The following is an 11853-nucleotide window of genomic DNA, read 5'->3' on the forward strand; positions in this document are numbered from 1 at the left end:
AACAGCTTTTGCAGAGCTGCAGACAGACATCAATGAATTAACCAGTGACCTGGATCGCTCCGGGATCCCCTACCTCGACTATCGGATGTATGCCATGAGGGTCCTTTTCCCCGGCATCGAGGACCATCCTGTCCTGCGGGAGCTGGAGGTAATGAACAGGCCATGCTCCGGCCCTTCGAAGTTTCCCTGAGCCCTCAGGGAAACCCTGAAGCATCTCTGTGCCTTCCACACCAAATCTTGTTAGAGGCACTGGGGTTAGCAGGATGGGCCCCGAGTTCATTTTAACTAAGAAGCTGGTGTTTTATCTCCATCGCACGTTGCTTGATTCCTCTCGGTTTCTTCTCCCCGGTGTTGCTTTAGTTTTATTTTATGGGTTTTTATATTGCTATAGGCCAGCAGCAAAGCATGCCAGATAAGTTATCGGTGTCCTTTTAAAGTCCTCCTTAATCACCTTACGGTGCCGGTGCCGGGGAAGGCTGTGCGCCTGGGAGCGTCCTGCCTGGAGCATCCTGCTGCTGCTGCTGTTTCATGGCGTGTCCACAGGAGGGCAAGCGCCCTGCCTAGGCATGGCCAGCCTCCCGCTTGGCTGTCAGCAAGAGCTTTAATTTTCCTGGTTTTTCCACCAGTATGTGTAAATATATACATAAGGTTTCCACTGAGGATTTAGAAAAATAGTTAACACGCAAGGGTCCGTCAGATGACCTTGCAGATGGGCCCTGCTCACCTGTGAGAGTGCAAAACCAAAAAATGATGCTGCTTCAAGAAACATTATCTGCCACCGAGCGTGGGGCTGCCGTCTTACACCCAGGATGCCTGGAGGTACCAGCCTCAGCACTCCCTCTCGGAGACTGGCATTGCTCCAGTAATTTCTGAAAGTCCTGTTGCCTTCACACAGACCCGGGGGGTGGCCCAAATCTTCAGCCAGAGATGTAAGAGGAAGAAGTCTTGATTGCTTGTGCTCCATACGGCTGCATTGCTTTCCCAGGCAAGCACTACTTAGCGTTAACTCATAGAATTAGATTCCTTTCCAGTGGGCCACCACCACTGAGCAGTTGCCGTGGTGTTGGTAAAACTCAGGAGGCTTTGAACCAGCCTCTCCCAGCCCATTCCCACGCCTTGAGTTTTCCAGTCCCACGCGTTATGTTCACTGTTTAAATTGTCAAATAAGCTGATGCTCTAGCAAACAAATATGAATGCTTTTTATTTGTTTTACTCATGGAAAACAGAATTGCAGAAGTGATAAATGTGTTGCCAATTATACAGTTGCTTAATTATGTAACGTTAGTAAAACCAATACATAAGTCTCCAAGATGTTTGGTAAAGAGTTGCTTAATGTAGTTCATCATTTTCACTTGTAATGAATTACTTGAATCTGCAACTGGCTGAAAGCCTCAATTAATTTTTTACACTTGTCCCATAATAAAGCAATAGTCTGAATTAGTATTTAATTTACTTACAAGAGTGTCACTTCTTGTGCAGAACAAGCAAAATTGTTTGTCGTTTATAGGGCCGTTAGCCTCAAAGCAGCAGCTTTATGGCATGCAGAGTACAGCTCGGAGCAATGATTCAAGCGAGCTGTGCTGAAGTGCTGGGGGAGGACGGAAAGAGCGATACTTGTTCAGGACTGGCCAGAGACCACGTCTGGGGATGCTGAGACCCTGAGAGATGGGGTGCTGGCTTGTGCAGCCAGGGTTAAACCATTCACCCCACCCATAGCGCAGGCAGAGTGACCCCGCGGTGGTGCAGGGCTGCCCTCTGGTCCCTTGTCCTCCCGTGCCTTGGCTGATGGTCATGCTCTCTGCCACTGTAGGTCCAAGGGAACGGGCAGCAGAGCGTGGAGAAGGCCTTGAAGCTCTTTGCTCAGCTGATCAACAACAAAGTCTTCCTGCTGACCTTCATCCGAACACTGGAGCTGCAGCGCAGCTTCTCCATGCGCGATCGCGGCAACGTGGCCTCGCTCATCATGACGGGTCTGCAAGGCAAGCTGGAGTACGCCACCGACGTGCTGAAGCAGCTGCTCTCGGACCTCATCGAGAAGAACCTGGAAAACAAGAACCACCCCAAACTGCTCCTGCGCAGGTAACACAGGGGGCCGGGGAGGAGACGGGGCTGCACAGCTGTGCTGCTGGTAGCATCCGAGGGCTCTGCAGGACCAGGGTGCTGGTGCTGGCAGGAAAACGCTGCTCTCCACGGGGGACTTTGGATGACCCATCCATTTCCTCGCTTGCCTCCAGGACACGGGGTTAACTCTACTGTATGATTTTACAGGTGGCTGAACAGGGTTTTAAATTGGATCCAAGAGAGCTATTACCTCTGATGCGTCTCTCTCTCACTCATAATCTCTCACCTTGCCCCAGCCCCAGCAGTCCCCACTTCCCCTGGCTTGGCTGAGAGCAGGTGATGATGCCAGCACTGTCACCTCTGCCATCCAGCTGCCTCCTCCCCACCCTACCCTGCCTACACCCACCTGACCGAGCTCCTGCTTCTCTCATCTGTGTGTGCAGAGATGCCCAAGCAGTTCAGCAAAGAGATTTAGCCCCCGCTGCCAGTCCTGTGCGGGGCTGCCTCAGGGCAGCATCATGGCAGGGAGGTGAATGGCACAAAAACTGGAGCTCTCCATCACGTGCATGTTGCTGGTACCAAGCAGTGCCCTGTGCATCCAGGCAGGGAAGGGGAGGCACCAGCTCAGGTACAGCAGGGACTGGAGGAGCAGAGATGCAGCTCTTTAAGTCATGTTACTGGACTTCAGGCTCTTATGAGCAGGAGCCTGATTTCTTACTTGTCTGTGCAGTGCTTAGGGTCCTTGTCTCCCATGACCTGTGGCATTATCGCGGTGAGTAAAGCATTAAAGACCTAGTGAAGAAGCGTACCTCTCGGATGGGCAGTGCCATGTATTGCCCCTGGAGCCGTCAGGGAAAGGCAGGCTGCCCGGCAAGGCTTGTCCCCCTCCTGATGGCAGCCCATCCTGTGCAGCCAGGGTGCCTGTGTGACCTTCACCCTCACGTGTCTGAGCTACCTCACAGGTATTTGTGGGCTTTATCCTCGCAGCATCCATGGCTGCCTGGATGGAGCAGCAGCGTTTGTGTTTCACAGCTGGGGGAAGGAGCTCAAGAATGGATTAAGCAACTCACCCAAGATCGCACTGGGAAATGGCAGAAAGAAAAAGGGGAAAAAGTGTGTATTAATGTAGGGCCAGATCAGCAGCCACAAGTAAAAGGCTACCCCTGTTCTCTGTGTCGTGAGCCACCTCTATCCCGTGTCCCTTTGGGTCCTGGCTGTGCTGCAGAGCCTGGCCTCGGCCGGCAGCAGGAGCGTGGCTGCCCCATCAGCTGTGCCTGTGGCTCCGCCGGCATTTCGCTGGAGCGAGCGGATGAAGGCGAGGGGAGGATTTCACAGCTCCAGGAAAATTTCAGGGATTCCTCGAGCCATAATGAATATACTTGACAGGAAATTGCTTTAAATCCGGCTGTGTTTGCGGAGGCAATAACTCATCTCGGAAAAGGAAGCCGTCTTAATTTCCCCCGTGGTTTGACGAGTCACTGGGAAGGCGTCTTCTGCCTCAGCCATCAATAATGACTTTTCATGGTGCTCCAAAAATACACATCTGGTGATCAGAGCCGTGCCTGCTCCTCCCCGCAGCACCCAGCAAAGAGATGGGGCCATGGGCAACGTCAGCAGTGTCGAGGCTGGCTGCCCTGTGCCAGGATTTAGCCATATCATGGGAAACCTGCAGCTGGAGCCCTGTCCCAGCCCTGTGCCCCACGGGCTCCCGGGTGGTGTTGGTGCACAAAACAGCCCGGGCTGGAATGTCTTGCTCTGACTTAATAAGGAGTGATCAGCCACAAAGTGAGATACTTTTTTTTTTTTTTTTTTTTTTTTTTTTTTTTTTTTTTTTTTTGAGCTCTCTGGTTTGAGCTCTCTGGTGGCAGCAGTTGATAACTGGCACTCAGTTCTTTCTTTCTTCCTCGTTTTCCCCTCTCTCTTTCTTCTGCAGCTGCCCCTCGTGGGAGACAGCAAAAAAGTTGACGTTAAATCAAATAGCTGCTCTGGTTCCTGGCACAGAGAGCAGCACACAGCAGTTTGGAGACCTAGATATAGCAGGGAAAATTAATAAAATACATATTTATTTTTTGGGTTCTCTCAGCTCTTTTTGTTTAGTTTTGTTTTGTTCCCGGTGCCTCAGAAAGTCGGAGGAGCAGCCAAGGCGCTGGTTGCTGGCGTCAGACTCCTTTGGAAAGCCATCTCTGGATCGTGCTTTGCCCTTGTTATGTGGTCAATATGAGAAGGGTTTTCTCCAAGTCTAGGGATTCTCCCCTGCCACGTTAATCTTCAGGAGCCAATACTTTATTTTTAGAGGCAGATCTACAACAGCGGTTTGGATACCAGCCCAGCTACGGCATAAGAGCGATGCCTGCCGAGGGGCAGCACAAAGCCCTGCAGAGCTATTGCTGTGGCTCAGCAGACCCCTCCCCACATAGCAGCGAGAAAGAGAGGTCAGGCCCCGTGGTGGCAGGCAGAGTTTAAGGGATGGCTTACCCAGCCGTCCAGCACCGACCCCATTTCAAAGGCAGAGGCGGCCAGGGAAAGTATATACAGCAGACTTGTTTGCAAGGAGCCTACGGTGCTCATGCTGCACCCAGCAGTGATGAAGGTTAAAAGCAGCCCCTTTCCTTAGCCAGTGTAGGACAGTGATGATTAACTTAAATGTTGGCCATCATCGGGACTGATGCGCTGCAAATATCTCACGGCGTCAGTCTGCGTCGAGATGAGAGTGAGATTCGGTGCTCGAAGGTAAGGAGAAATGGGATTTGACAGAAATGCTCCAAGGAGTTTCTTTTTTGCTGTTCCATTCAGCTGATTTTGTATTTCCAATAAAGAAATAAAAGGGAACAGCTAGGCACGGGAGTATCCGATACCCTTCTCCCACACAATATGACCCAACTTCTCTGTCACTCTGTATTTCAGTTATTTTTACGGTGCCGGTGTTGGTGTCAGGTCATGAGCAGCCAACAGGGATGGGACACAGCATTACTACACTGGTAGGGCTAATCGGGAGGCTTGCCAATTCTTAATTTAATATTCTATTAACAAAGTAGTTTATTAAATTAATATTCACCCTGAAGTCCCGAATGTATTGTTTTCTGAGTTTTTCACCTGTTCTTTAGTTTGTTTCACTGACTCTCCATTTTCCGTGGCTCGCTGGCGCGGCAGTGTGCTAGTGGTTCTCCTCCTTAATTGGGTGACTGAAATACCTTAAACAGGAGAACAATGTGTGTGTCAATTTGTAGGATGAATTTTTAGGCAGTTAATCAATTCAGGCTTAAATTCTTTGGGGATCTGCAGACATTTTCACAAATTCCTGGCAGATGTTGTGATCCTAAGAGATGATGGATAACGTGACCCCAGGTCCATTTGCCGACTGGCGTCAGTTTTTGTTTGCTGAAATCTGTGCCTCCTGTTTATACTTAATCTGCTTGACTTTGTGATCAAACCCTGTTCCTTCTACAGTATGTGTTTTTCATTAAATGCCAGAGTTTTCAAACATGCGGGATGCTGTATAAATACATACCAAGGGGCAGTCCTTAATTCAAGGCAGCAGAGCAGATGGGGGAGAATGGGGAAAAAGGGGTCCAGAGCGGGATGGTGACTCGCTCCAGGTCAGGGTACGGGCAGAGGCAGAGGCTCGGTGCATTGCCGTGCCCGCTGGGCATCTCCTGAGCAGGTTAGTGGCATGGTGCTCGAAAAGGCAGTTGGCAGGAACGGCACCGGGAGCAGAGCTGCCGGCCAAGGGGGTGAAGGCGCAGAGAGGTGCCTAGACCTGGCGGGGCTGCTGCCTTGCTGCAGGCTCACGGTGAAGGTGCAGGGAGGCATGGTCCCCAGAGGAAAGGGTGCTGCAGAGGGCAAGGTGTTGGATCCACCCCTCTTAGCTTGCTGAAATTTGGACCATATCCTGGTATCGCATGTGGCATGAGGGGAAGGCTGGTATCATTGGCAAAGCCATGGTGCAGAGAGCCAGGCTGCCCGGGGTCACATTCGCAGCTGGCTCGGCTGGCGGCAGAGCAGCCCTCCCCTGCACGGCCTCTCGGGCGGGCTGGCAGCCTTGCCTGCCTGCCTGCCTGCCATCCCCAGCCTGAGCTGCGTGGTTGGGGCTCAGATGTGGACTGTGAGACACCCAGCCACCCTGTCCCAGGAAAAGGGATTGTGGTGCTTTAGGGAAAGTCTCTGGGTCACGCAGAGCCAGCATTAAAAACTATCATTAGGAGCTATTGTATTTAAATTAGAGATAATCTTGGGCACAATGTGGGGAGAGGACGCTGGGTGGGACTGGGGAGAAAGCTGCAATTTCCCTGCCATTGTCACTCTGCTGTCCCCGATTGCCAGCAACCGCTGCAAATCCCAGTGATTTACTGAGCCAGGCTGTAATTTGCACCACGTGCAAGGAGCCGAGTGTCACCAGGCTCTCTGTCACCAGCTCCATCAGGGCTGTGACGGGCTGTCAGCTGGGCAAGCTGCTGTCAGCTCGGTGCAGTGGGGGGACAGCGCTGGCCGCATCCTGCTGCCTGCCTGCTCCAGAGCCACGGCCCCGGCTCCGAGCACCACAGGAGCTGTGCCAGGGTGCAGCTGGGTGGTGCCACCCGGGGAGATTTGGGGTCTCCGATGCGTGGTTTGGTTTTGTATGTAACATGCTTGTCCTCCTGGCTTCCCTAGGACTGAGTCAGTGGCTGAGAAGATGCTGACTAACTGGTTTGCCTTCCTCCTCCACAAATTCCTCAAGGTAAGGAGGGATGGAGCTGAGACCCCGCTGCCACTTCGCTGTCTCACCCACCAACCGTCCCTGGGCTTGAAACTCTTCAGTCAGACTCCAAATCAAAAGATGTAGTAGCAAGGCAGGGGAGGTGAAAATTTGCTCGGAGATGCCTACACCCGGGGCTGCTGTGACATGGGCTGAGCCAAGCTGTCACAGCCTCCGTGCTCAGCCTTCTTCAACCCTCAGATCGCCTGGTGTAATTCTCATGTAATGGAGTTTCTGTTGCACCTCTTCAGTACTTAGGAGAAATTCTCATTTACTTCTCTGTGCCTGGGCTTCCATATTTTTTAACTTTATTTGTGGTTTTGGAAGCCCCATAGAATTTGCTTCATGGGAGTGAACGACGAGATCAAGATCTCAAATTCCTTTTCTAAAGCCATATAGATTCAGTAGAGATTTACCAAGCCAAAGGCAACATACCCATTGAGCAACGGAGCTCATGGTTTTGGCTGTCCTCTCCAGGAGGTGCTGGGGGCTGAGCCTGGGTTGCACGTGTGCTAAAGATTGAGTCAATGGGACTATGCCTCTGCTGAAACAAATCATGTGCAAAACCTGTCTGCAGGCCAGTGGCCCTGGAGGAGATGCACCTTCACCTCCGTGTTAGTTTTGCTGCCTGTCTCGTTGTGTAGGAATGTGCTGGAGAGCCGCTCTTCATGCTCTACTGTGCCATCAAGCAACAGATGGAGAAAGGTCCAATTGATGCCATCACAGGAGAAGCCCGTTACTCCCTCAGTGAGGACAAGCTGATCCGGCAGCAAATTGAGTACAAGACTCTGGTGAGTGATCACTGTGGAAGCTGCCATTGATCACTTCTGTCCTTCCCACTTGGACATGAGCTGTTCTGACCTTTAGGACAGTGATTAGGACACTACCATGAAGCACAAGTGTTGCCAGTGCAATAAAGCCTCATGCTGCTAGACCCATGCCTAAGTCAGGTGTGTCCCTAATTTGCAGGTACCAATAGCCTGAGCTAAGGTTTTGAAAGGCAGGGTTTGAGAGGAGCGTTTTATCTCCCTGTGCATTGAGCATTGCCCTCCCTCTACCAAATGAAAATGGACGTTCAGGGCTCCTATCTTAATAATCGTTATAAAGATATACTAGATGCAACAGCAATGATGCAAATAGGGATGTAGCGGGTTTTTATGAGAAAGGGTTGTTTTGACAGATGTGGTTACAGTTCTCCTGGATGCTTGTCTGAAGCCCTTTAGAGCATGGTGTGGTTCTCCTTCCCTTCCAGATCCTAAACTGTGTGAACCCGGATAATGAGAACAGTCCAGAGATCCCTGTGAAGGTGCTGAACTGTGATACCATCACTCAAGTCAAAGAGAAGATCCTCGATGCAGTATACAAAAACGTCCCATATTCTCAAAGACCAAGAGCTGTTGACATGGACTTGGGTAGGAGCCTCCCTGCCTTTTAGGAAGGGGAAGATCAGAGAGGTTGTTATTATCGGTGATTCCTTGTGGGTTTTGCAGAGCTTGAAAGCTAGAGCTCAGGCTGCACAACGACACACAGGTTTCTGCCCTTAGAAAGCATGGGTGCTGCTCCTGCCGGGTAGGTTTTGAACTCTGTGGTATCAGCTAATTGTCCATTGACCGCAGAGCAAATGATTCCTGAAGCCTGCTTCACTCTGCTGAGCAAAGCTTCTCCCCAAGCTTGTGTATCTTACTAGAGCCCAGGGGGTGAAGGGGGGACAGAGGGGCTGGGAAGGTCCTGCACCTTGGGACAGAGGGGCTGGGGAGGTCCTGCACCTTGGTTTAGCTAAACACTGCAGAACCCTCTGCATGGGAATTAAAATGCTGCACTTTGCTGCAAGAAAACTATCAGTGTGATCTTCCTTGTAGTTGTAAGATTTAAGAGCAGAATTTAGCTTTCTCTGGGTGCCTCTTCCTGGGAGGTGGGCTTTTCTACAGGCTCATCTGTCCAGTAGTTACTTGGGCCAAAAGTGGATAGAGCCTGTTAGTGCCTTTTCCCTCTGACCATCGTGTCTGCCTGGTTTTTGCCTCTCCCGCAGAGTGGCGGCAGGGCCGGATAGCTCGTGTGGTCCTGCAGGATGAAGACATCACCACCAAGATTGAAGGAGATTGGAAGCGCTTGAACACCTTGATGCATTATCAGGTAAGAAAGCAGCCCCAGCAGACAGCTCCCAGAAAGCTGCCAGGAGGGAAGAAAAGCAAAGCATAAATTTAATTCCCAAGTATCTCGTCTACCAAGACAGACAGGGAGGTCACATTTGTATGATAAACCAGAAGGGTTCAATGTGCTTATGCATTAGATGGGAAAGCAACCTTGACATGGATCTTAAAGAAACTAGCAGAGTTGAAAATTGGCTAAATTAAAACCGCCAGCTGTGCTTGTGAGATAGAGGGAGCAGTGGAGAGGGCTGAGCTGCTGCTGCTGGAGATGCGGGGCCAGGGGAGGGATGGCACGTGGGGCTCGGGTCTTGGCGTGGGGGTCTGAGACAACCAGGAGTGCAGCAGGGAAGGAAGAGGAGTCTCTGCCTTCCTTCAAAGCTTTGCAAACACCACACGATCAGATGATCTGATGCAAAGCACAGGCTGCAGCGGCAGCTCGTCTCTTATACTCGTGCTCTTCCTACATGTTGACTCTTGAGCATCGTGCAAGCAGTGAAGAAGGGAAACAGAGCAAATACTTCAAATGCTGTCACATGGGACAGTCGAGAGACTGCTGCGGGGAGGTACGGGATGAAGCCAGGTCAAGAAAGGGTGAATATCAGGGGCTACTTCTTGACAAAGTGACGTCAAACCTCCTAAGTCCCAGACCTAGTCTTCCAAGCCAAATAACAGGAGTTTTGCCACTAAAATATAAAACTAAGCTAGACAGTGAAGATGCTCTATTGTGCATCGGCCAGGGTGGGCGAGGTGACCTAAGAAATTGTTGCCTTCTTCAGCTTTTGCAGCATGCCTGCCCCAGCCCCGGCCGCCCTGGATAGGCGTGCATCTGTTGGAAAGGGCCTCTTGTGGTGTGCGAAAGATGGAAAGGGCAGTAAAGACGGAGCTGAGGAAGGTTTGGTTAAAGAGAATCAAAGGCTTTTACTCAAAGCCTGTCTGCAGCAGAGGATAACTACGTTAATTGGGACCTGTAACCTACTACTGTCCATCACTACCTACACAGAAGTGTTTAGTATTTAATCTGGCATCTTTCTCTGTTTATACACCGTCTCAAGTCCATCAGCGTGATTCATGCTGTGTAAGTTGAATGTGAGCCAGTATTGACAGGAGCCATATAATCAGGGAGTGAGGCAGAGAGAACGGCATAAATATGCAAAGTGCATGTAAAAAAGCACCTCAAGGGTCAACTTTTCCAAGTAGCCCGAAGGATTTAAACACAGATTACTGTAAAATGTCATATGAGTTTTGCAGATGAATTCCATTGTTTCTAAAATCTGTTTTACCTGACAGTTGCAAGGGATTAACCAACATGCAGGGAAGCAGTGAGACTTTATTATGCCTTGATCTTTAAAAGTCATCTAAGGAAGTCACAAGTGAAAGCCGTGTTTGTCTGATGTGTGTTGGGTGTGAGGGGAGGGAGTACTTTCATTTTAGTGCCTGTGGGAAAATCTGAGCCACAAGTTTACCCTTAAAATAAACAAAATCCTTGCAGCACTCAAGATGCTGCAGCTATTCCTGCCATTTGAATGTCAGTTTTGCTCTGGAACAAAGTGGAAGTTTGCTGCCAAACATCTAAACAGGTAGCCATCGCACGTGTCTCTGCCTGCTCTGGCCCGAGCTCTGCGCAGCCCGATAGAGCTGTTTCAGCCATAAAAAGAAGCCAAGTTCTCTGCACTGCAACAGAGATCTTGTCAAGGCAGGGCTTTTGCCAAAAACAAACAGTGATTTTTTTTTTTTTTTTTTTTTTTTTTTTTTTTTTTTTTTTTTTTTTTTTTTTTTTTTTTTTTTTTTGTATTCCTACCAGTTTATTTTTTATTTTCTGTTTGAGTAATAAATGTTTTTATTAGGTATCAAAAATACAGATGCTCCAGGACTACACAGTAAAACAAATATGCGGGCAAAGGCACAGCTTAGAAGAGGGTATAAAATCATTTGAGTTTCAAGCGCTGCTGTCTCACCGTTTTAACAGGAGTGTTACATATAAAACAGGTGTGGTTCAAGCCATAAAAATGAAATCTAGATTCCTCCAGCTTCTGGAGGACTAGTGAAGATGATTTCTAAATTTCTAGAAAAAATAAAAGCTAGCTCTGTAAAGCTCTCTCCATCTTTTATTCAGAGCTGTCTTGTCTTTATTCTTGGTCAGATGCCATCTCCTTCTATCTGCTGATCTGAAGGCAAAGTGATCTCTGGATTTGCACACAGCAATTGGCGTTGCGCAGCCCGTGTTTCCATCTGATAACACCTGGCATTTTGTAGCATTTTGGAGAGGCGCTGCCACCTGGGAGTAAGCGCTGAAGCAAGGACCAGAAACTGCCTGGTCCTCACAGCCTTGTCCCTGCTCCCGATTTCTGGGGTCCGTTTGCTCCGCAGCCCCGTTCCCTGCAGCTCCTGGGCTCGAACTCCTGCCAGGGACCAAACCAGCCTCCTCCTGCTCATTTTAAAGGGTTTAAAAAGAAATATTCATCTTTCTGTAAGATTTTTGAATGACTTTATAGAATTATATAGACAACTGATGCCTGCTGCTTATTTATTCATTCATAAAAATAGATGTATAGGTTAAATAGGTGTAATTTTTGTTAAATTCTCTGGAGCTTTTAAACTGAGCTGAAGGAATTGTATTACATTTCTGTAGTATCCTTTTGGTTTCATGCCTATTAAACTCCATGGGAGAGTCTCACCCCATGTGGCTTTACTCAAGAAAAATGAAACACCGAATTTAATACCAAATGATTTACAGTGGCTCATGCAGGGTTAACTCTGAGGCAGCAGAGCATGAATACCTGTCAGCCACTGTGAGTCTGGAAGGGCCGAGAGACTAGAAAACTATTTTAAATGAAAGATTAGAAGCAGAGAGGGAAGGTTTGTGTGGAAAATGAGACCCGGGAGCTGAGGGTGGCGTGGCCGGGGGGCCCG

At 49.5% G+C, this 11853-nt stretch overlaps 1 protein-coding gene across 1 annotated transcript in view; it reads left to right on the forward strand.

Annotated features, from left to right (window-relative positions):
* PLXNA2 (plexin A2) overlaps positions 1-11853 on the forward strand; it is a 158329-nt gene that overhangs the window by 137163 nt on the left and 9313 nt on the right. Inside the window, exons 20-25 of the mRNA XM_009272745.2 lie at positions 6-148; positions 1811-2079; positions 6709-6775; positions 7438-7584; positions 8046-8205; positions 8823-8926. Of these exons, the coding sequence (XP_009271020.1) occupies positions 6-148; positions 1811-2079; positions 6709-6775; positions 7438-7584; positions 8046-8205; positions 8823-8926 (890 nt within the window). The remainder of the gene's footprint in view (positions 1-5; positions 149-1810; positions 2080-6708; positions 6776-7437; positions 7585-8045; positions 8206-8822; positions 8927-11853) is intronic.

Source organism: Aptenodytes forsteri, unplaced genomic scaffold (assembly GCF_000699145.1).
Source record: "Aptenodytes forsteri isolate BGI_AS27 unplaced genomic scaffold, ASM69914v1 Scaffold142, whole genome shotgun sequence".
In the NCBI taxonomy this organism is placed as follows: domain Eukaryota; kingdom Metazoa; phylum Chordata; class Aves; order Sphenisciformes; family Spheniscidae; genus Aptenodytes; species Aptenodytes forsteri.